The sequence below is a fragment of the Microcaecilia unicolor genome, chromosome 6 (assembly GCF_901765095.1).
Source record: "Microcaecilia unicolor chromosome 6, aMicUni1.1, whole genome shotgun sequence".
Taxonomy (NCBI): Eukaryota; Metazoa; Chordata; class Amphibia; order Gymnophiona; family Siphonopidae; genus Microcaecilia; species Microcaecilia unicolor.
In genome coordinates this window covers 146,568,188-146,591,752 of record NC_044036.1, presented here as the reverse complement: position 1 = coordinate 146,591,752, position 23,565 = coordinate 146,568,188, and the positions used below count along the sequence as shown (strand labels likewise).

General features: G+C 41.8%; 1 protein-coding gene across 5 annotated transcripts in view; it reads left to right on the top strand.

Moving 5' to 3' along the window:
- The window catches only part of MITF (melanocyte inducing transcription factor), a 244,566-nt gene that overhangs the window by 203,615 nt on the left and 17,386 nt on the right, over positions 1–23,565 (top strand). For 4 of the 5 annotated variants that reach the window (XM_030208542.1, XM_030208540.1, XM_030208544.1 and 1 more), the window contains exons 3-7: positions 7,755–7,982; positions 14,525–14,683; positions 18,941–19,036; positions 20,257–20,374; positions 22,054–22,092. In XM_030208542.1, the coding sequence (XP_030064402.1) occupies positions 7,755–7,982; positions 14,525–14,683; positions 18,941–19,036; positions 20,257–20,374; positions 22,054–22,092 (640 nt within the window). The remainder of the gene's footprint in view (positions 1–7,754; positions 7,983–14,524; positions 14,684–18,940; positions 19,037–20,256; positions 20,375–22,053; positions 22,093–23,565) is intronic. The other variant, XM_030208545.1, reaches the window with a different exon arrangement.

Below are 23,565 nucleotides of genomic sequence, written 5' to 3'. Positions count from 1 at the left end.
CTAGGGAGATTGCTAGAGAGAGTCTCTGTACATGAGTTAATCAGATATAGGAGGTGAGTGAGGATAGAAAGGTATCCATCTATGGAGTAATCTGATTTCATAACTGAAGTGAGCATTGATGGCAGCTTCGGAGGTTGGGAAGTAAGATCTACGCCGAGCAGACTTCTACGGTCTGGGTCCTGGGTCCCATAAATGGCAAAAATAGATCAGGATCAAGGCTGGGATGGGCATCAACAACTTCAGAAGCTAGGAATTAGGACCGTTGCCAGGCAGACTTCTATGTTCTGTGCCCCGAAATTGGCAGGGAGAGACAGAGGATTGCCAAATTCAATTTTGTCCACCTTGTTGGGCAGACTGGATGGACTGTGCAGATCTTTATCTGCCGACATTTACTACGTTACTAGGTTACTATTTGTTCCATATAAAGTATATTATCTTAAACAGTCTGTGTTCCATTCTAGTTATATTTGGTAAAAGGAGAGAGAAAAGAACAAACGTCCATTTCACACACTGTAGCATTGTCCCAGGGAGCAAGTTTAAAAATGGTAACTGGATGTCCCAAAGCGGACAGGTTCATACTGGCCAAATTGCTGCAAAGCCATGGATTTTGCACTAGTTTTTTGAGTGAAAGTCTGTTCATTTATTTCACATTGAAAACTGCCAAAGGATCAAGAAGCTGCAGACTCTTCCATCTCCTGTTCTTGCACACAATCCCCCGATTCTATATAGGTCACCCAAAGTCGGGCAGATGCGTATGCTAATTAATCAGTAATGGATGTACATTGGCAGTGATATAAAACATACAAATGCATCTGCCTTAGGCGCAATTGTGCATCTTCTGCACCCTAAATTTTATAGCGTCCATCTCCAAAGGGGTGTGGCTAGGGGAAGGACATGGACGGATTCAGGGGGTATTCCTTGAAGTTAGGCATCCAACTGCTGTAAACTGGGCACCAGCATTTACACCAGGTTTTGGCTGGCATAAATGCTGGCGCCCAAAGTTAGGCGCAAAATCCGCATTAAGGGGCCCTTTTACCAAGCTGTGGTAAGGCTAACGCACAGGTAGCACACGCCAAATCGACTCTACCGCCGTGGTAGCATGGGCGCCTGGTTGTAATTCCGGAGTTGGTGCATGCTGTTCCAATAATAGAAAATAATTTTCTACCGCAGGGGGCGTTCCCAGCAGTAATCGCGCACTGCCCAATTACCACATGAGTAGCGCGTGAGCCCTTACCGCCAAGAAAATGGTGGTGGTAAGGGCTCAGGCATTAAATAGCCGCACGCTACTTTTCATATTATGGCACTGCCGTTTACTGCCCCATTTTAAAAAAGGCCCTTTTACCCGTCAAGGTAAAAAATGATCCAGTGCGTGCCAATTTCACATGTCCAAACTAGCGCAGGCCACATTTTACCACCGCTTAGTAAAAGGTCACCTAAGCTACTATTCTATAGAGGGCACTGTGCACGGAGTGCCCTTTATAGCAGTGGTGTGGCTATGTGGGGCCACGGGGGCCTGGGCCCCTGTAGATTTTGCCCTGGACTCCCCTGCCGATGACCCTCTTGACCCCCCCCTCCCGACGCCAACCCTACCCCGCCGCAAGGCTTCGTTCTTTTTCTGAGTCTGACGTCCTGCACGTACAATGGTAGGCGGCGGCGGCGGGAGGGGGGTCGAGAGGGTTGTCGGTAGGGGAGGAGGTCAAAGTTGGTGGGGGGGTCGGCAATGGCAGGGCGGTCTGCGGCGCCAGGGGGGGCTAAAATGTGCCCCCTCACCTCGAGCTCTGGACCCCCTCCCACCGAAGTCTGGCTAAGCCCCTGCTTTATAGAGTACCAGCTTAACGCGGATCTTCCTGTGCCAAACCTTTTGGCCGCTGTTTACTGAATCCAGTCCAATGTGCATTGTTTTGAAAATGCAAAACTACATGCACTGTTGCAGTCCCCACTCTAATATCACCTATTTCCTGCCTCAGCATTCTGTGCAGAATCCGGCTTATTTCTGTTCTAGTACGCGATAAAATGTAATCAGAAGACAATGTATAACAACACCTAAAGATCTCTTTGCTAAATTATCATAAATGCAAAGTTTCTTTTCTTACAGCTTAACATAAATAGAGTGGCCACTGTACTCCAATAATCAATTGCTGGACATGCACAGAGTAAACTCGAGTGTAGAAATTTTAATGCAGTGTCTGATTTTTAGAGCACGACTACAACTTTTAACCCTACTGCAAGCGACATACCATTGTGTATTAGTATAGCTGGAACTAAAGATGAATAGTCAGTTTGCCTGCAGCTAGCCATCAATCCAACTTTGATAGCTCATCATTAAAAAGGTCCTTTTATGCTTATGGAAAAGCATGATGTCAAAACCGTGAAAAAAATAGCAGGCAATATTTAGGACTCGACTTTCATAGAGCAAAAAAAGCTCCTTGTATGAACTGTTTGTTTCTTTCCATGCATAACTAATTAGCTTAGGTTATTATAAGCTGGGCGGCTGTAATGAGGTTCCTTGTGAGGTGCTCGCACAGCTTCTGATGTTCTCGCTTACAAACCCTTGGATGGGGAGCAAGGATGTAGGTTAGATCTGTGCATATGAAGAAAATAGCAGCCAAACGATTGCTGACTTGGGAATCCTGAACTTAGTGTTCCAGAAATGCTTGACTATAATCATTACCAGGTAGGTTATTTTATTTGTCCATGCGGTGTAACTTAGTTTAGCTGAAAGATTATTGAACACAATGCAAAGTCGGTCCAGAACATGGAAATATGTATGTTCTTTGCATTTATTTCAAAATGAATTCTTTCTCTCTTTACATATATAGATATATGAATGCACCTAGTTCATACATGCACAATTTTTTCTGTGTTTATGTAATATATGTATTTGGGGAGGTAATTCTAATAACCTTTTTCTACTGGTAAAGCCTGTTTCACACGCAGAAAACTATTTCTCTAAACGGAAACACTTCTCTAAAATTCTAACTAATTAATTGATAAACACAAAGGATTCCTACATGGAAAAAGAAAGGAATGAAAACAAAACTTAGTGGGGCTTAGAATGCAACGCCAGTAGTTGGGAAATCAGGTTGGTGCTGAGCACACTTCTGTGGTCTGTGCCCTGATTATGGCTAGATGGAACCGAATGGGCTGGAATGGGGCTTTGTTGGCAGCTCCTGTAGATTTATTTTATTTTATTTATTTCATTTCATTTATATCCCCCCCCCTTATCCCAATAGATCGGGTTCAATGTGGCTAACAACTTGTTGTAATTAACAGTATACATTAAGTAGTAGTAACACAGCAAATGATGTAATTACAATATGTAATATGGAAACAGAAGATGAAAAAAGGTAACAATTTAGTTATCCATGCATAATAATAATTAGAATGGGACTGAGAAATTGAATGATTGTACAGTTAGGGGTTTAAATTAATTATGATCATCTGTGAGAAATTGGTTGAACAGAGAGGCTTTAAGGTATTTCCAGAATATCAAATAATTAGGTTACCCTCTGATGAATTTCGGGAGGGAATTCCACCATTTGGTACAGAGGTAAGAGAAGCCCGACAAGTAGGTGACTTGTAGAATCAGGTTTTTGCAACTGGAACAGTTGGAAGGTTAGATAATCTCTTCAGCCAGGGAGTGCATTGCGAAAGGGGAGATGAATTAAATATAATCAGAGGTTAAGCTATAGAGTTTTGAAAAGAAATGCACTTTATTTATTTATTTATTTATTTATTTTATTTATGAACATTTATACCCCACTTTTTTCCACATGAAGCAGACTCAAAGTGGCTTACAATGCACAGAAGAATCAATTACAATTACATTAGATAGGGGAGAAAGAACAGGGTAAGAAGGAAAAGGGAAGAAAGACTAAGATGGACGGTAGAAATCCACCATTTGAATGTTATTCTGGCTTTGGTGGGGTTTAAAGCCAGTGCAGGGCAGACTTCTGTGGTCTGTGCTCTGAGAATGGCAAGGACAGTTCAAGATCAAGTATGCATAGGTAGTATCACATCATATCAGTTGCATTTATCTTGTTGGGGCAGACTGGATGGACCATGCAGGTCTTTATCTGCTGTCATCTATGTAAACGACTACATACGTGCATAAAACGTGCACTCATGGAACGTGTATCTATTTTTAAGCGGCATTCCCAGGGACCGAGTTAGATGGCGGTTGTTATGCAGGTGCATCTAATATAATAATTTGCTCCTTGAACGTTCGAATGTGTCTCACTGGGATCGTAACCACCTGCTGACGTCATTGGCCAGCACTAGAACCATTGCTTGCCTGACGTCAGGAGGTGGTTACAATCCCAATGAGAGATGCGGGAAGCACGCGACCGGTAAATTATCGCTCTACGGAGGAATGGGAGGGGAGAAAGCTGGAAGCCGCGCTACGCACCTCGCTGTTGAAGATTTTCACTGCCTCCATGGTGACTGTCAGCTTAAATCTCTGCACTGCTGTGAAAAGGAGTCAACAGCGGTCCGGTGCGAGTGCTGGCGGTGACTCAGCTCCCGGTTCTTGGCGCATTGCTGCAGCAGCCGCAGCTCACAGGCGCTCACTGACTCTCTCACACACACAGCAACATGGCAGCTGAGCAAAGGCCAAGGGAAGGGGCAGAGAGGAGCTGCGAACTAGCGACCTCTGGCGGCCGGGGACCTGCAGCGCCACCAATGGAAACTTATGCACAAAGTGTTGAGTTGCAGGGGAGTGGGAGAGGGGAGGGGAGGGAGGACGGCCTGGAAATCGGAGGGGAGGAAAGGGGGCCATGGGACTTGGAGGGGACAGAGGAAGAGAGCGAGGGAGGGGGGGGATAACCTTGCTAGCGCCTGTTTCATTTCATACAGAAATGGGCCTTTTTTACTAGTATTTAATAAACTGCATTTCTACATGCATAGAACAGATGGGCTTAATCTTTGTAATAGGGCACCTATGTGAGAAGTCCAAAAATGTCTGTGTACCTTTATAAAATGAGCTCCCGAATCCAGTGCCAATGACACAGAAAAGCCAGCAAACACATTTTTAAGCCTGCTTTGATAAAGGTGCAAATTTATGCACGTCCGTATGCGTGCATGCATGTATTTTATAAAGTAAGTGTGAACATCACAACCCTGTCTCTGCGGCACCCAAACTGCACTCTCTGAAGCTTGTACATATAGACCCCGGGATTCTATATTTGGCGCTGTAATTTCCACACGGAAATCAAAGCGTATTCTATAACAATAGGTTAACTAGCACTGTTAATCGGATGTTACCAAGCAGCTATCAGCATTAATTAACATTAATTAAGATTTACATGCACAACTCGCTAAGTGTATTCTGCAATGTGGTGCATAGTTGAAAACGGGGCGTGGGCGTTTCTAAAATCTATGAGTGTTCTTATAGAATACACTTTCTCTGAGCCTAATTTAGGCGTCGGGATTTACGCCCAGTAAAACATGGCTTAAATGACCGCGACTACATTTGGTCACGTGGAGAGGTGCTCGGCATTATTCTGTATACCACATGGAAATTTAAGCCTATTCTATAAAATTTCGGTGTACTTTACAGAATACACCTAGGCGGGGTTATTTTTGTCCGTGCGGAATTTTCAGGCGCCATATATAGAATCTAGCCCAGATTGCATAAGTTAGGCTCACACTTTCAGTGTATGTTCTTTTTCTATGCATATGAAGTCATGCAATTACGTAAAAGGCTTCTTTACATGTTAAACGGGTTTTATACATAGAAGCAGCTGTTTGTACACACACACGAATAGCTATATATAGATCTGTGTGTGTATCTCTCTCTCAATTTATATATAGATAGACACAGATATGCAGGAATGTATGTAAGTTAATACAATATGGGGCCCTTTAACAAAGTGGTGGTAAACCCATCGCAGGCTTACCGCACGCTATCCTGGAACTACTTCTGGCCCAATGTGGCTGCCGGCGGTAGTTATGGCTTGAGCCCATGCCATTTATGGGAAATTATTTTTTATTTGTAGCGTGGTGTTAACCCAGCGGTAATCGAGCATTGCCGCACACTGCCCGGTTACTGCGGGAGCCCTTACCACCACCTCAGTGGGTGACAGTAAGTTCTCCCCGCCGTATGACCATGCGGTAAGAGTTGTCTTACCGTATGGACATTTTTTTTTTTGGAGGGACATTTTACCCACTGCAGTAAAAAGGGCCCTGGCACATGGGAAAAACAGCCCTCGCCGCTACCGCAGGGCCCTTTTTCCTGGAGCTTAGTAAAAGGACCCCTATATTTGCTGGGACCATCCTAAATTATATCACAGTATTAGAAATTAATCTCTCTTTTTCTTCTTCTCCCTTTCCCCAACCTCATACGCATCTTTGATTACTGAACTCAAACCTACGTCTTAAAAAGATAAACTAGATATCTTTGGGGTCTCTTTACCAAGCTGCAGTACGTTCTAGCATGCGGTTACCACAGCTTAAAAGGGCTTACTACAGGATGTGCTGAGACGTTCTGCAGTAAATCTCAGTGTACATGCGCAAATCACGCACTGAAACTAATTTCTGAATTTTTCTCGGAGGGGGCGTGTCTGGGGGGCAGAGAGTGGATGTGACAGCGTGAATCAGCTAACACAGCCACATTACTGCACGTTGATTAGTGAGTGAGCCCTTACTGCCCACAAAATGGTAGTGGTAAGAGCTTCTGTACTAATTAATTGGAGAAAATGGAAAATCGGCCATTTCCTGGCTGTGGTGAAAATGGCCTTAGCGCATCCTGGGAGGAGTAGCCTAGTGGTTAGTGCAGTGGACTTTGATCCTGGGGAACTGAGTTTGATTCCCACTGCAGCTCCTTGTGACTCTGGGCAAGTCACTTAACCCTCCATTGCCCCTGGTACAAAATAAGTACCTGAATATATGTAAACCACTTTGAATGTAGTTGCAAAAACCTCAGAAAGGCGGTATATCAAGTCCCATTTCCCCTTCCCTTTCCCCTTTCCCCATGCATTAAAGACCATTAAAGACCACAGCTTGGTAAAAGGACACCTTTGGAAAAGCAGTATTTGAAATATTGCATAAACATGAATGTTTTAGGTCTGCCCTGTTTTACATGATATTCCTTTCTTTTATTTCATTATTTTTTAATTTTGGAAACTGCCATGATCGCATAATCAATAAATGATATGTTTGAGTCTCTTGGAGGATAGTGTTTTTGTGTGCACACAGGTGTGTGTATATTTGTGTATATGTACACATGAGTAGATGTATTCAGAACAAGATCAAGCAGTTTTTCTAAGTTGCATTTAAAAGCTGAGACATCTTACAGAAATATTCATTAAGGGTCAGTAGAAACCCATTTAATATTTGTAGTTTTCCTGTTCCCTAATAGTAAGGACTTGAAAAGTCTCAGGCAATCCTATTAGTAAAGAAATTATAGAAATTTAAGCCTGGCTTTAAGTATTTGTAATACGAAAGAATGTAAAAAAAAATGCACCATTTCATGCTATTTTAAACTTCTGAAAGTCTACTATGAAAGTCTTTGTGAAGCCTTGAAAAGCATGCTCATTGTGCTTTACCAACCAAATGAGCAGCATAATCTGAAAACATAAGCTTCCTTTAAATTGTCGAATAGAAATCTGTATTTTTTGTAGGCTTCATGTGACACGAACCTTTAAGTGCATGGGGGACATTGCAGATTGCTCCTTGTTGAATCTTCTAGATCTGTCTTCCATGTCTCTATACTCCATAGAGTTCACTTAAAGTAAGACTGTTTATTTTATTTTCAGGTGCAGACTCACCTTGAAAATCCAACCAAGTACCACATTCAGCAAGCACAAAGACAGCAGGTAAAGCAGTACCTTTCTACCACTTTAGGAGGTAAACATGCCAACCAAGCTCTGAGCCTACCCTGCCCGAACCAGCCTGGTGACCACGTCATGCCACCCGGACCTGGAAGCAGCGCGCCCAACAGTCCGATGGCCATGCTTACACTAAACTCCAGCTGTGAAAAAGAGGTAACATCATTTCTACTTTGCTCTGCGTTTGGCTTATGTTGCAATTGGATCTGTTCTGTGTTTTGTATCCTGGTGATATGGGGACAGATTTCTAAAATTCCACATGTACTTTTACCCCCACAAACTGCACCAGTTCTCTGTGTGTGCACATTTCTTTTTAAAACTTTCCTAGGGCAAAAAAACATTCACAGTGATTTGAACTTAATTTATGTACAGATCTTTTTTCCACACAAAACACATGGGGCCTGGGATTCAAAGGATTTATTCATCACATTTGTATCCCACCTTTTCCCACTGATTGCGGGCTCAGAGTGGCTTACAATAATATTGTGGTAAAGTTACAATGCAAGAAGTACAATTTTTGCAAATTGAGAGCAGGATAGAAATAACAGTTAACAGCGATAGGCATTGAAGTAAGATATAATTAACAATTATGAGACTTATGTTCATAAATTGGCCTCTTTGAAAAGTTACTAGGGCTGAGCTCATAAATTTTTACTAAAAATTTCACTACGCTTTTAAATTTAAGAGCAGAAAAAGTGAGTGATAACAGGGGCCAATTTAGGGTGGGGAAAAGAAGTTAGAAGCTTAGCACTGATTTTGAGTACTAGGCTCATAAATTAGCCTCACAAATGAAACGAATGGTTTTAAGATGAATTTTCAGCTTAAAAGTTGTGCTCCTAAGTTTGGCTGAAAATAGGGCACAAATATGTGAGGCCAACTTATTTATTTAAAAATTTCTAGACCACGCTATCCCAAGTACTAGGGGGTCTTTTACTAAGCCACGGTAGAAATCAGCTGGCGGTAAATGCCAAGACACCCATAGGAATATAACGGGTGTCTCGGTGTTTACCGCCAGCTGATTTCTACCGCGAGCTAAAAACGCTATCATGGCTTAGTAAAAGACCCCTAAGTGGTTTATGTTTATTTACAGATTTAATATACTGCTTAACTTTTATCAAACAAAGCGGTTTACAATAAATAGTCGTACAATAGAAACATGAGAAATGCCGTTTACATTATAGAAAAGCCTGCAAACATTCGACCAAGAGCGTCATACCAATATACATACTTCACGTCTCATTAAGATTGTGTTGTGCAGAACCGCTAATGGTTGAATAAATTATGGTGCATATCAATATAGAAACACAGCCTCAAGTATGTAAGCATAAGTATAACTTTTCTGGAGGAAAACGCCTCTAGAAGCACCTCTCCATATTTATAACAAGCTGAGGGCTAGGGCTTCATCATCATCGGCGGAGGTTTTTAGCCGCCGATGATGAAGGAGGTTTTTAGCCGATGATGGTGATGAAGCCCTAGCCCTCACCTTGTTATAAATACGGAAAGGTGCTTCTAGAGGCGTTTTCCTCCAGAAAAGTTATACTTATGCTTACATACTTGAGACTGTGTTTCTATATTTATATGCATAGTAATAGTAGGAAACCAGTTCTCTAATAATATCTATAGTTTATCTGAATAAATTATGGTACATTTGTGAAATGGAAAGACTTAGGGGCTGTAAGAGGTCGAAGTTTGGATAAATGGGAAGCTATTTGGGATCCTTTTCTGAGTCATTGTTCTAGTTGACACGGGGTGGCTCTGTCCTTTCTTTCCTTCCCACCCCTCCATCTTCCTCCCCCCCCCCCCCTCTTTTTTTTTTTTTACGGGGTTGGGGTTGTAGAAGGACTTCTTTTTGGGTATTTCATACTTGGAAAATTTGTAAAAATGGAAGTGCTCCACTTTGGTGATTTTCATTGAGAGCTCTGTTTGACTTTGTGCTTATAACTTGATTTCTTGAGATGTTACTTGCTTTGTGTTATTAGCACTGTACCATGCCTTTTTGAATGTACATTTTGTTTATTGTTTGCTCTCATTATTCTATAAATTCTTCTAAAAATTTAAAAAGAAAAAAAAGGGCTTCAATAAGCTTTTAAACTTAGTCAAATTTGTCTCTTCATGACTATAAGAAAGGAATCCGTTCCGCAAAGAAGAGGCCAAATAAAAAAAGGCTTCTGTTGTGTTGAGGCCCATTTAGCTCTTTTAAGTGTGTTATAGCCATCCTGTGATCCTGTAAAGATCTTAGGACTCTGACTGGAGTATACAGAATGGTCATTGAATAATCCCCCTAAAGTCACCAAAAATTGAGTGTGCAAATGAATTGAGTAATAAGCCAATTAGTTCCAATTGGCTTTTTAACAATCAATTGTTGGCACTAATTGAAATCAGTTAACATGTACGCATGTAAATGTATGCATGTACCAGAAGTGAGGACGTGGAAATGGGAGAGTCATGGGTGTTTTGGTGGAGCACGGGTGTGGATTACAGTTATGTGCACAATGATAGAATAAGGGAGGTTTGTGCGCAAATTAGGTCAGGGCATTTGCCACCATGTTTTCGTAGGTGCAAATGGATGCATCAAAATTTACACGCAACTACTGCGCTTAAGCGCTATTCTATAAACTGTGCCTAACTTATAGAATAGCACTTAAGTGGGGGGGGGGGGGGGATTTCCACGCCAAATCTTTAGGTGTAATTTATAGAATTTACCCCAATATGCCTTGTGGACCAGAGTCAACACTTTAAAATCAACTTTGTATTTCATAGGTAAGCAATGATGTTTCAATTGATGAGGAGTAATATGATCAAATTTTCTGTAGTTATCCAACAGTCTAAGAGCAGCATTCTGTATCATTTGCAAATACCTGAGGTTAGATTTTAAACATCCAGCATATACTACATTACCATAGTCTGTTTGTCATGAAATGCCTAGCCATCTGCCTGGGGTTACCTCGCGACCACTTAGAGGCCCTATCCCCAGCACAGCTCAGGTCCGCCTACACCTGCCGCTTGTGCTCTACACTAGCACCCTCCTCCCACCGACTGGGTCAGAACTGCCTCTGGGTGAGTCTCCCGCTCTCCAGTTATCCACAGTGATTTCTAGGTTACTGGACCCACACTCCCAGCGGTCTCACAGTTCCCAAAAACACTCACAGACCCAACACACAAACCACCAGAATTCTTTATCAGTTCAGACAGGCAGAACGAACAAACAAATGTGTTTATTCTCAGAACTTGGAACAGTGGACAAAAAAAAATGTGCAAATAGCAAACAGTAACAAGTAACTGAAAAATGGATCAATTAGAAAATGAAATAAACATTTGCATACTTCCTAGAAAGTACCTGGGGAGATCAGGACATATATCTGTTCACAGAGCTTCTGCAAAAAGATCTCTCTCTCTCTAATGTGTACAGCACTGCGTACATCTAGTAGTACTATAGAAATGATTAATACTAGTAGTAGTAAACCAATCAGAGCCCAGAACAATCAAGTTTGAAATAAAAACTGGTTACATCACTACAGGCACTTCCTATTATCTGAGTGCCAACTAAAAGAAAGAGAAGTCAGTCCTCTGTAACAGCTTTAAGCATAATCATGCCCCATCTGCTGGTCAAACGGCAGAAATACACTTCAGACATATTTAAGACAGGAAAATATCCAATACATTTTACAGGCTTAAAACACACTGTTTCTACATAGTCTTGGAAGAAAATAATGCATGAAACAATGTATGTAAAGTTTTCTCATCAAAGTAATGTTTCACTGAGCTTAATACCCTCACTATATAAAATCCTTTTTAATAACTTCTGAGATATGATTATTGAAAGTCAATTGCGAATCTACTATTATCCCCAGATACCTAAAACTAGCTATGAACGGAATAGCCTTACCTAACAAAGTTGACACTAAGGTTGGCTGAGATCCTTGACCAGTAGTCCAACATGTCAAGGTTTTATCTGTATTCAAAACCAGACAATGTTCTTTCAACCATTGGGCAGCTGCAGTTAAACAATTTACAATTTAACATACATAAATCAGAGGTTCAGCATTTTCTGAATACTGAGCCCATGTTGTTTTGAAAATATAAGACCAGATGTATTGTTTGCCACCCCTGAACTAACCCCACCTACTTTTTCCACAGATAAAAGGATGCCCATTCATTCCCATGCAGAGTGAACAGTTTCAGTCTATTTTCAAAAGGAAATGCCTTTGAAATTTGCCCTCGATATTAGTGTAGAGGTCTTTATGGGTTTTTCTTTTCAGTATTTTTTGATTCCTCTCCTGCTGCTTCTCTACTGAGTCATAAGTTTTTCACACAGTTGCATAGTTTGTAAAAGAAAACAAGTTTGGAATTTGTATGAAAGGTCAGTATAGCTAAAACAACATTTTCATTCGCCTCTTGGGGCGGATTCTCAGTGTTCCGTAAACAGATTTGACTTGCACATATGACTACAGGTACGTTTGATAAGGTCTCAGTCTTTCAAATTCACTGCCAGTGCATTTCTTCACAATTGTGCCCAAATGAATTTGCTTCTAGATCTTGTAAGATGTAAAATATACAAGGCAAAATCCTGAGATGCATTGGAGAGCCTTTGGGAATTTAAAATAAAAATCAGTTTAACAAAAGCAATGCTTTATTTCCCTCTTACTGCCAAGCGATAGTTTTGCTGAGTAGTGTGTGCATGTCCTTTTATGAATATACTCATTTTATTTTCCTGTTCTTTTTAATATCCTTGCTCTTTCGTAAAGTATATACGAAACCATTCTATAAGCTGGTGTCTAGCGGTTCGCTCCCCTTATGCGTGTCAAAGGTGCCATTAATTGGCAGCTGCATGTGTATCCTAGGTGCTATTCTAGAAGGTTCTGCCGGATTCTATATACCGTACCTAACATTGTGCGCTGAAATCCGAGCGTATTCCATAGCAACATGTATAACATAATTGGCTTAACAAGCCAATCAGCGTTTTTAACATCACTTAACAAGCAATAATGAACACTAATTGGCAATAATTAGAATTTATGTGTGTAACTCGCTAAGCATATTCTGTAATGAACTGCACCTAAATTCTAAAGCACGCAGTTCAAAAGGGTGTGTGGCCATAGGCAGGGAAATGGGCATTTCCTGGGCGTTCCCAAATATAAGTGCATTGTTATAGCATATGGTGTAGTGCACTTAAATCTATGTGCAGGAATTTAAGCCACATTTTCATTGGTGTAAATGGAGGCGCGCAGTTCTAGGCCTGGGATATCAACTAAGCGTATGATATATACCACTCCTAAATCTTACAGAATACATCTGGGCGGAAATTTTAAGCACCATATATAGAAAGTAGCCCACAGTGTCCAACTGCAAGGTGGGGGGGGGGGGGGGTTGTACATGTGGGCATAGCATAGGTGGGTCATGGGTGTGTCTTCCAGTTGCACATGTAGTTTATATACATCATAAGTACATAAGAACAGCCATACTGGGTCAGACCAATAGTGGAATCACAAAGAGTGGCAAAATTCCATGCTACCAATCCCAGGGCAGGAGTGTCTTAAGAACATAACAGTAGCCATACTGGGTCTGACCAGTGGTCCATATAGCCCAGTATCCTACTTCCAACAGTGGCCAATCCAGGTCACAAGTACCTGGTAGAATCCCAAACAGTAGCAACATTTCATGTAGAATCTCATATAGTAGCAACGTTTCATGTAGAATCTCATATAGTAGCAACATTCCATGTAGAATCTCATATAGTAACAACGTTTCATGTAGAATCTCAGAGTAGCAACATTCCATGTAGAATCTCAAAGAATAGCAACATTCCATGTAGAATCTCATATAGTAGCAACATTCCATGTAGAACCCCAAACAGTAGCAACATTCCATGGTGGAACTAAGCACGCCAACTTACACTCGCCATTGATATGGCATAAGAGGGCACACCTAAGCATAGGCACATCAGTGCCAACTTACACTATCCTATAAAGGAACCTTAGCACCAAGACGCCATTATAGAATTTGCACTAAGTCGACGGCACTGGGGCACCTAGACTGAGATGCTAATTTATAGAATGTGTAGCCAGAAATTAGAACATAGATGTGATATCCAGAGAGACTCGGTGCAGTCAGGTTAGTATTTCACAGCAAGAATCAGGGTCTGCAAGGATAGTTTCCAAAAGATGTGTCGCCAGACACCCTTTCCCCTCCATCTATGTCCATTGAAAAAAAACATGAATCCAACCACAAATATCAAGTTAGAAGCACCTTTGCAAGGTAGTTTGTATGGTAGAGAATGAATTAAGCTGGAACATCAGCACTGTGTACAGTGAATGTAAAGTTATTATAGATTTTTACCTTTGTAGTTGAATTTTAGCACAGCTAGACACCGATTTACTTATATTGATAGAGGAGCAGAAATCCATTGCATTCAACCTTTATTGGATTGCCAAACAACTTTCCTTATCAGATAGTCCAAAAGAAGACATCTCTATCACTGTGCATGCAGTATAGTTCAAAATAGCCCATTTGTGTCACAGATTCCCTGCTTAATATATGATCTTAGCAATGTGATCATGGAGGGAAGGATATGTCATACTTAGCTTCACAGCTTTGGGCTGTTTGCTTGTGAGGCAATCAGATAAATGTTGATGGGATATTGATGTTTGCTATGGTGGCTCTTGCTCTCATTGTTAAAAACAAAACATTTTTCTTTTCAGCCAAAAACCATGAATCCTGCATATACCTCGGTGCAGGAGCCTTCGATGTTGATGTCACTCCCAGAGCATGATGAGTGGACTTGGAATTATAAAGCGGATACACATTGTGGTTTTGCATCCAATGAGAACATGTTGAAGAAAACCAGCACCGTTGCAAAGGTAACTTAAGTTTTCCTGTTTTCCCTTGATTTCACGTTCTGTGTTCAAGAGACAGCTATGTAGTGTCTCCTCTTTAAATCGAGAGTGCCATGTAGATTGCATTTAATGGCAATTTTGTCTTTATTGTTTTGTCTTTGGGTCATAGTTCTAGGCATCCTGTCTTTCTTGACTTCCCTCCCCCTCCTGAGTCCTTGCTCTGCTCGACTCTGCCCCTGGACTAGGGTTACCATATATCCGGATTTACCCGGACATGTCCTCTTTTTGAGGACATGTACAGGGGCAACCGGGTGGGTTTTGCCAATCTGCCCGTTTGTCCGGATTTCTGGACAAATGGGGAGGCTGGTGGGTGGGCCATCCTATAGGACAGCCTGCCTGCCAGCCTGCCTGTTTGTCCAGAAATCCAGACAAATGGGCAGATTGCTAACCTCCCCTCCCCTTACTTACTACTGCCCTGGTGGTCTAGTGACCTCTTCCGGCTTTGGGGCAGGAAAGAGCCCCCTCTTTCCTGCCCAAAGCGCTGCCCTACATGCATCCTTCCTGTTCCTGATCTCGGCGCCAGTTCAAAATGGCTGCCGAGAGTTGAAGTGACCTCGCGAGATCACTTCAACTCTTGGTGGCCATTTTGAATTGGCACTGAGATCAGGAAAAGGAAGGATGCATGCAGGGCAGCGCTCCGGGCAGGAAAGAGGGGACTCTTTCCTGCCCCAAAGAGATCACTAGACCACCAGGCCAGTAGTAAGGGGAGGGGGAGTGACGGGTTGTGTGACGGGGGGGGAGGAGAAAATGTGACAGGGGGCGGAATGAGGGTGTGAAAGGGGGCGGGTGTGTGGTGGGGGTGGGGCATGTGTCCTCCTTTTGAGGGGACAAAATATGGTAACCCTACCCTGGACCATCCCAGCAGTAGCTGGATAATGCCAGGGTGACTGTGGCAGCTGATACTGAGCAGCGCTGTCTGGTTAAGTGCTACTTAATGCCAGCAGCAGAGCCAGCCAATGCAGTTTAAATCGGTTAAATCTATGGGGCCCATATATTTTTATTTTGACTATATCTACTGCTTTTAAAAGCTAATCTTTCCCAGCTTCTCTCTTTAGCTGTTACTGCTAGGATACTTTTTTAGTGGGAGGTTTAATATCCTAGTTTGACCAGAGTCTGCAGGGGGGGGCAAGTGGCAGGATGTTAAACCCTCTCTACTTCTTACGTTGTACAGGTTCTCAGTCTCGGCCAAAATACCAAGACGGGATAATCCTCGGCTCAGAGTTCAGATCGCGCACTTCATCTTAGCTAAATAGATATATAGTCAAGTATCAGATGTACAGGAGAGATGTTTGCATGGAATGTGATGAGGGTTTTTAGCATCCAGAACTGATATATTTAGATTTCAGCACTTTTTAGTGTTAACACAACCTCACTCCCTAAAGGTCTAACAGAATAAAGTGTTGGTGCAATGATGTATTCTAGTTACTTTTGAGTCTTATATTCATTTATACTTGAATCCCATCATTCATGCATTAAAATCCCATGTTAGATTCAAATTCTAAGTGGAAACCTTTGTGTATTATCTGTTTTCTGGGGGTAACTTCTGAAAGATTAGTGAAAGTATTTCCTGATATGAAAATGTGCCAGGCAAGTTTTTAACCACTGTAATCTATCAGACTTATATAGGTGCATAACATATGGAGTTAGATGTTTAGACCATCCTAAATAAAATCCGCCCCTGCTAAGGTGGTCACTTTAGAAGCTCTGCTTTTGTTTTGGACATCTGAAAACTTCCATTTAGATGTCCATGTTGCGTGGATGTCCAAATTTCAATTTTACAAAGGCAAGATATGGATGTCTAACACTACAGTATGTCCATATGGCAAGGGGATGTGGTCTGAGCATGTTTTGGGCAGAACTAGGGAGGGCCCAAAATATGGATAACCAACTCCAGTCACAGAAGAGGAAGGGATGTCCAAGTCTAAAAAGATGGCCGTTCTTATTTAGATCTGGTACTTGTCAGGTCCGGGTTACAGACAGTTGCTCTGATTGGGCAATTCTCCAGCAAATGAAGATAAAGGAAGTCACAGTATGGTTTATTAAAATTTGATATACCACCTTTTATTAAAGAATAAACCACAATAGGTATTTTTCTGTCCCTGGAGTGCTCAAAATTAAAAACAATACAATTTATAAAAACTGCACTGGGAGTTCAACTGCAGGATTCTCTATATGGTGCCTTAATTTCCGCCCCTAAATCGAAACATATTCTGTATTGATGTGCATAACTTAATTGTTAACTGTCTAATCTGCGCTGTTAATTGGACATTAACAAGCAATTATGAGTACTAATTTGTATTAAGATGAACGCGCACAACTCGCTGTGTATTCTGTAACATGGTGCGCCTAAATCCTAAGTTCTATAGTTGAAAAGGGGGCTGTGGCTATGGACAGAGTGCGGGCGTTTCTAAACTGTATGCGCATTGTTATAGAATATACCTGCTCTGTGTCTGATTTAGGCGTCGGGATTTACACCAAGTAAAACATGGCATAAATGGCCGCGACCAAATTTGACGGCGTGGAGAGGCACTCGGTGTATTCTATATACCACACGGAAATTTAAGCCTATTCTATAAAATTTAGATGTACTATAGAGAATACGCCTAGGCGTATTTTTGTTTCCTTGCGGATTTTTGAGGCGCCTTATATAGAATCTAGACCTAAGTGTCAACCTCTGGGTCTCCGTGCTGGTTCTCAGCTGGCTGTTTCAACCATTAGGTTATTCCTCCTCATGGAGGTCTGTTTTCTACTGCCACACAAATATCCACATCCTTTGTTTTCCCCTCCTAGGGTTCGTCCAACATCAGAATAGAACCCAACAGCCACATTTACTAAACAGACCTGAACCATCTTTCTGGACACATTCCGAAGTACATTCTAGCATCACTGGCCCCACGTTTTACAATGCTCTACCACTTTATTTACGTCTTGAAAAGTTATTTGATAAGTTTAAGGCGGGCCATAGGACCTAGTGATGCCTCGACGAATTGGCCTTAGTTTCTGTAGATCCAGCTGCCTAGATCCATTTGTTGGCTGTTGGTGGTTTATTGGGGAGTATAAGGCGAGCCAGAGGTCCGCAGACACAGCTGTTGCTTCCTCTTCTTTCCAATTTATGTTGTATTTTGTTTTCTTAAACTTAATAAAGTGCATTTATAAAATTAATTGTAAGCCACCGAGATGGTCTCCAATGGACTGGATATCAAATCATGAATAAAACTCAGAAACTATGGGGCTCTTTTACTAAGCTGCATTAAAAAGTGCCCTTAGCACATCCTTAATTGTGTCATTCCCGCGTGCTAAGGCCATTTTTTCCACAGGGCTAAAATGGCCGATTTTTCTATTTCCAGCATTAATGGTCACATGGCTATTAGCATACAAACCCCTACTGCCACCTATTTTGTAGGTGATAAGGAATAACTCACTAACCGCATGCTAATCGGTTAACACATGGCAGTGTAGCTGTGCTAATCGATTAGCCTTGGATTCTATATAGTGCGCTTAGACTTGGGCACCAAGATCAGCGCGGAACACCACTCGTAACTTAACTGGTTTAGTAAGCAAATGAGCGCTGATATCAGCACTTAACAAGCAATAACGAGCACTAATTGGCACTGATTAGAATTTAGGAGCACAACTCGCTAAGCGTGTTCTGTAACGATGTGCGCCGAATTTCTAATGAGCGCAGGGGGAAAGGGGCATGGTTCTAAATCTACGCTCCGGGATTTACACCATGTTTTAGTTGGTGTAAATGGATGTGCGCAGATTTAGGTGTTGAAATATCAACTAAGCATATTCTATAATCAGCGCCTAAATCTAGTTGGCACTGATTTCAGCTCTGATATTTTAGGCTCCATATATAGAAGCTCCTCCTTAGTGCAAAACACACCCACTTTCCATCCCCAGACCTGCCCCCAGAACTAAAAAGAAAAATGTTATTTTTTAGCATGCGGCAATCCCAAAACTACTGAGCGTGCCCCGAAGTAAAGCATTTTTTAGCTACAGTAAGTACGTGTTAGTGAGCCCTATATATTCCTGAAAATACTAAATAACAGTTTGAAAAATTTTACAACTGTTGCATGTCTGGCTTACTGGCATAGTTTAGCTGGACACCGAGTGAAACTACTCATTTCAAAACATTGGGTTTATTAATGTAGTAAAGTCTTGGGGAGAAAATTGAATAGAATTGGTGAATGTTAATTATATTTGTTTATTCTGCAACAGATGGATGATGTCATAGATGACATAATTAGTCTTGAATCAAGTTATAACGAAGAAATTCTTGGCCTGATGGATCCTGCTTTACAAATGGCAAACACGGTACAGTGCGTTTCTTTCGTTCCGGGTGAGAGATGTTGTATTTGGAACCCATTTTTCAGTGTTTGGACAGAAAGATGGGATAAGAAAGTGAATAAATGGGATGAATGTTTACGAGTATGATCAGTTTTAAAAAGGCAAGACTCTCTTCCCTAATGGAGGCCTTGAAAATGTACATAGACCTCCAAATTCTATAAAATTCGTCAAAACTTATGCACACAAATGTGGGCATGTGCCCAATTTGTGCATTCAATTTAATTGAATAACAGGGCAGAGCATGGGAGGAATTCACAAGTGCACACTTACGTTATAAAATATGGCTAATTTATTTAATAATATTTATAATCTGCAAAACTGGTCAGAACCATTCTGTGTTTGTTTGTTTTTAATTAACAGTTTACCTTAGCCTAGAGTATTTTTAAGACAGGGGCCCTTTTACTAAGCTGCAATAAACTCTACCCATGTGCAGAGCGCACCAAAATGAGACTGCTGCCAGGCCAGCGTTCCCTCCTGGTGGTAATTTCAGATATGATGTGCGCCCATAACACGTGGATGAATTATTTATTTCTTCCTATGTGCGCCAGTTCCGAAGGTAATCAACAATTGGCGCATGCCAAATGGTCACCACGTGTGTAGCGTGTGAGCCTTTTCCGCTAGATCAATGGGTGGCGTTAAAGGCTCAGGCCAGTTTTGGGTGTGCACTGGTTTCATTTTTACCACAGGCCATTTTCCTGTCCCATTAAAAAAAAAGGCCTTTTTTTGTAGATGCGGTAAAAAGTGGGCGGGCTTGCACCCAATACACGCGCCTACACTACTGCAGGCCACTTTTTACCGTGGCTTAGTAAAAGGGCGCCTTGGAATGTCCCAACTGGGGTTGTCGCTGGCAATTTGTTTGACAGCCACAATAATCAAAAGTTCGACTTCCTCTTGTTTTTCCACTTCTACAATTCTCACTTAGCTAATTTTCCCATCGAAAGTTAGTCTAATACAGTTACAATTAGTTCATTTATAGCCCGCCAATACCAGTAACACAGTTTATAGTAGATTATAATTAAGATACTAGATCAAAAATAGTCTTTTAATCCCTTCTTTAAAAATATCATAACTACACGTATGCCTTAGTTTAAATAAGCTAACTGCTTGATACTTCAAGAGTGTTTGGATTATCAACCTTTATTTCATACTAAATCAAATTTAAACAAATTCTTTTCTGTTCCCTCCAGTTACCTGTGTCTGGTAATTTGATTGACATCTATAGTAATCAAGGTATGCCTCCTCCCAGTCTTAATATCAGCAATTCTTGTCCTGCGAATCTTCCTAACATAAAAAGGGAGCTCACAGGTAAATACGGACCTTGAAAGACTGCGTTAAAGATGCCAAGTCCTGAAAGAATCTTGGGTTCTACCTTTCTATCGCAGTAACATAAAGGACCGAATGGTTACTTTTAAGCAATTTTATATAACATCTATCAAGGTCTTGTTTTTCCTCTATTTAGAAATTATTGGGTCAGTATTCAACCAGCTGTGGTTAATGTTGGTTTAAATGCTGCCAGCTAAATTAGACGCAGGTAATGGCTGCCAGGCCTTATCCTGACAAAAGCATTGGCTTTGTGGTGGCACCTGGGAATGGGGTTTGGCCAATATTCAGTGCCGTACTGTCATAGGTAACCAGGTAAAGTTAGGACAGCCTTCTGTGTGGTCCAACTTGCCTGGTTAACTGTGCAGGCACCAGTACTCAATGTTGTCAGTATCCATGTAAATCTCAGCTCCACCTTGACTCCACCCTCAAACTGCCCTGATTCTAACCTGACAGTGCCGCAGTGATCAAGCCAATATTCAGCAGTACTGTCTGGTTAAATGTTGGCTCCCAGCCTGATGAACTCTGATGAATATTGACCCCTAAAGTTTTAGGGCCCTGTTTACTAAGGCGCGTTAACTTTTTTAACGTGCCTACACTAACCGTGTAGGTGCCTATAGGGATATTGTAGGCACGTACACAGTTATTGCGTGTACACGGTTAACGCACATTAAAAACATATGCCTGTAGCGCAGCTTAGTAAACAGGACCCTTAGGACCCAATATTCAGACCGCGGGAGGTCGCCAGGCTGCCTCCTGCAGTCGGCACTGAGCCTGAGCCATTTCTGGTGACTGACATTGAATATCTGGGTGTATTTTCACTGGTTTAAATTTAAAGCTGCTATGGCCACCAAACGTAGCTGGTGATGCGCCGAATATCAGTGGATAGCCGGTAATATCGCTTGATATCACCGGATAAGCACTAACCGGCAATATTCAGCAGGAGATAGCAGGCTATCTCCCCCTGAATATCGCTGGATAGCCGGTTAAGTACACAAATTTTGTCCCTGCCCAGGTGGGATCACAGCAATGAAGGATGACATAAGAACATAGGAATAGCCATACTGGGTCAGATCAGTGGTCCATCTAGCCTAGTATCCTGCGACCAGCACTGGCCAATCAGGTCACAAGTATCTAGCAGAAACCCAATTAGTAGCAACATTCCGGAATACCAAAGAGTAGCAACATTCTGGAATCCCCAAAGAGTAGCAACATTCTGGAATCCCCAAAGAGTAACAACATTCCATGCTACAAATCTCAGGGCAACAAGTGGCTTCTCTCATGTCCTTCTCAATAAGACTATGGACTTTTCCTCCAGGAACTTGTCCAAGGTCATAAGGAATACCAGTGTAAGAGGCAGGATTTGAGTGCTAGCCTCCCTGGTTCTTATTCTGCTGCTCTAACTACTGGGCTGCTGCAGCAGGCAGATATTTGTATCTTATTCCGGGTGGTGGCGATAAGATTCTTTCTGCACACCGTTTTGCAGGTGTAAGGATGAGATTGCTCAAAACAGGACTTGGAATGTGATGGTGGTGCAGAGCTGGTACTAAGAGAACATGTCAAGTGTGAATCAAAATATAGCAATAGTCGTTGATATTTCTGAGACATTTATGATATCGAACAACTTGGCTATCATGATCATTAATAATTGTTTTTATTTTTAGTGCGCCATTCTGACGCAAGTCACTCATGGCGCAGTACAGGTAATAAAAGTGAATATGTATAACCACAAGAATAATGAATGGTATAATAAAACAGATTTTCCTCAAAATCAAATCTTTGAATTTAAGAAAAGCCCTTAGCTTTTTTCCCAAACTCTGAAAGGATGGAGAGGATGTGAACACCAAGGGTACTCCATGGCTTTGCTTGCATGGGTGGGTGAACGTGCCAAAAGCTCACTCAAAATTCTTCTCTTGGTCATAGGGGGTGGGGGTGTTGATGTAATGGTGATAATCTCCAGAGTAATATGAGTTGGAGAGAGAATGATAGTGTACCAAGTTCTAGTGTAATAATAATCTTGTGACCCCTCCATCCTTCCATAGTGCATCTCTTGAATCCATCCTCCTTCAAGACCTGTTCAGTATGCTGTCCAACCCTTGCCTTCCTCCTCTTCCCTTTCCCATCAAGGCTTCTTTTTCTACCTTTAAACTCCAGTTTCATCCTCGGACTGTTTTTTTTATTTCCACAATTTCAAAATATTTCTGTTCAGGCAGTTTTTTTTTCACAATTCCAAATTTTGCCCCAGCTGAATTGTTTACCTGTCTTTCTCCCTCCTCCTCCTCTTCTTGCTTGAAATATGTCGATATTCAAAGTGATTTAACCAGCTAGAATCGGCTCCTGGCCAGTTGAATCGCTTGTACGGTGCTATCCACTGATATTCAGTGACAGTTAACTGGTTAGTGCTGTTGGATGTCGCCACAGATGGCTAAAGTGAAAGCCAGCTATTTTGTGGGTGGTCCGGGGACAGAGTTGGCACTTATGTGGTTGTGCTGATATTTAGCACTTAACTGCCTAAGGGTCCCTTTTACGAAGGCGCATCGGCACCTATGGGCATTCAACGTGCGTGAATTTGGAACTACCACACGGCTACTGTGAGCCCCGGGTGGTAATTCCATTTTTTTACACGCATCCGATACACGTGGCAGAAAATATTTTTTCTTTTCTACTTTGTGGCGCAAACCGGGCGGTACGATTACCGCCCGGTTAACGCATCAAGACCTTACTACTAAGTCAATGGAGCCCAAAATGGACACATGCCAATTTTTATTTTGCCATGCATCCGTTTTCGGCAAAAAAAGGCCTTTTTTGCAGGTGCGCTGAAAAATGGACCTGCGTGCATCTACAGTAGCACACACCACTTTTCGACGCACCTTAGTAAAAGGACCCCTAAGTTAAGCAACCGTATCGGACTGCATAAAACACAATCCTATATTTATGCAGTCTGGCTTAGGCAGTTAATATCACTTAACTGCATAAGAGGTAGTCGACTGCATAAACCTGAATATTAAGTTCTGATGCCAGCGGTGGTTAAAACTGAGTTCACCGTCACTGGCTGAATTTCTACCCCTCTGGTACTATAATTTAAACTGAAATATCTCCGCGAATAGAAATCTCTTATTGTTTTAGAATACTTTCTGAGTTTTTTCTCTTTCTTGACTAGACCAAATTTATTCTTT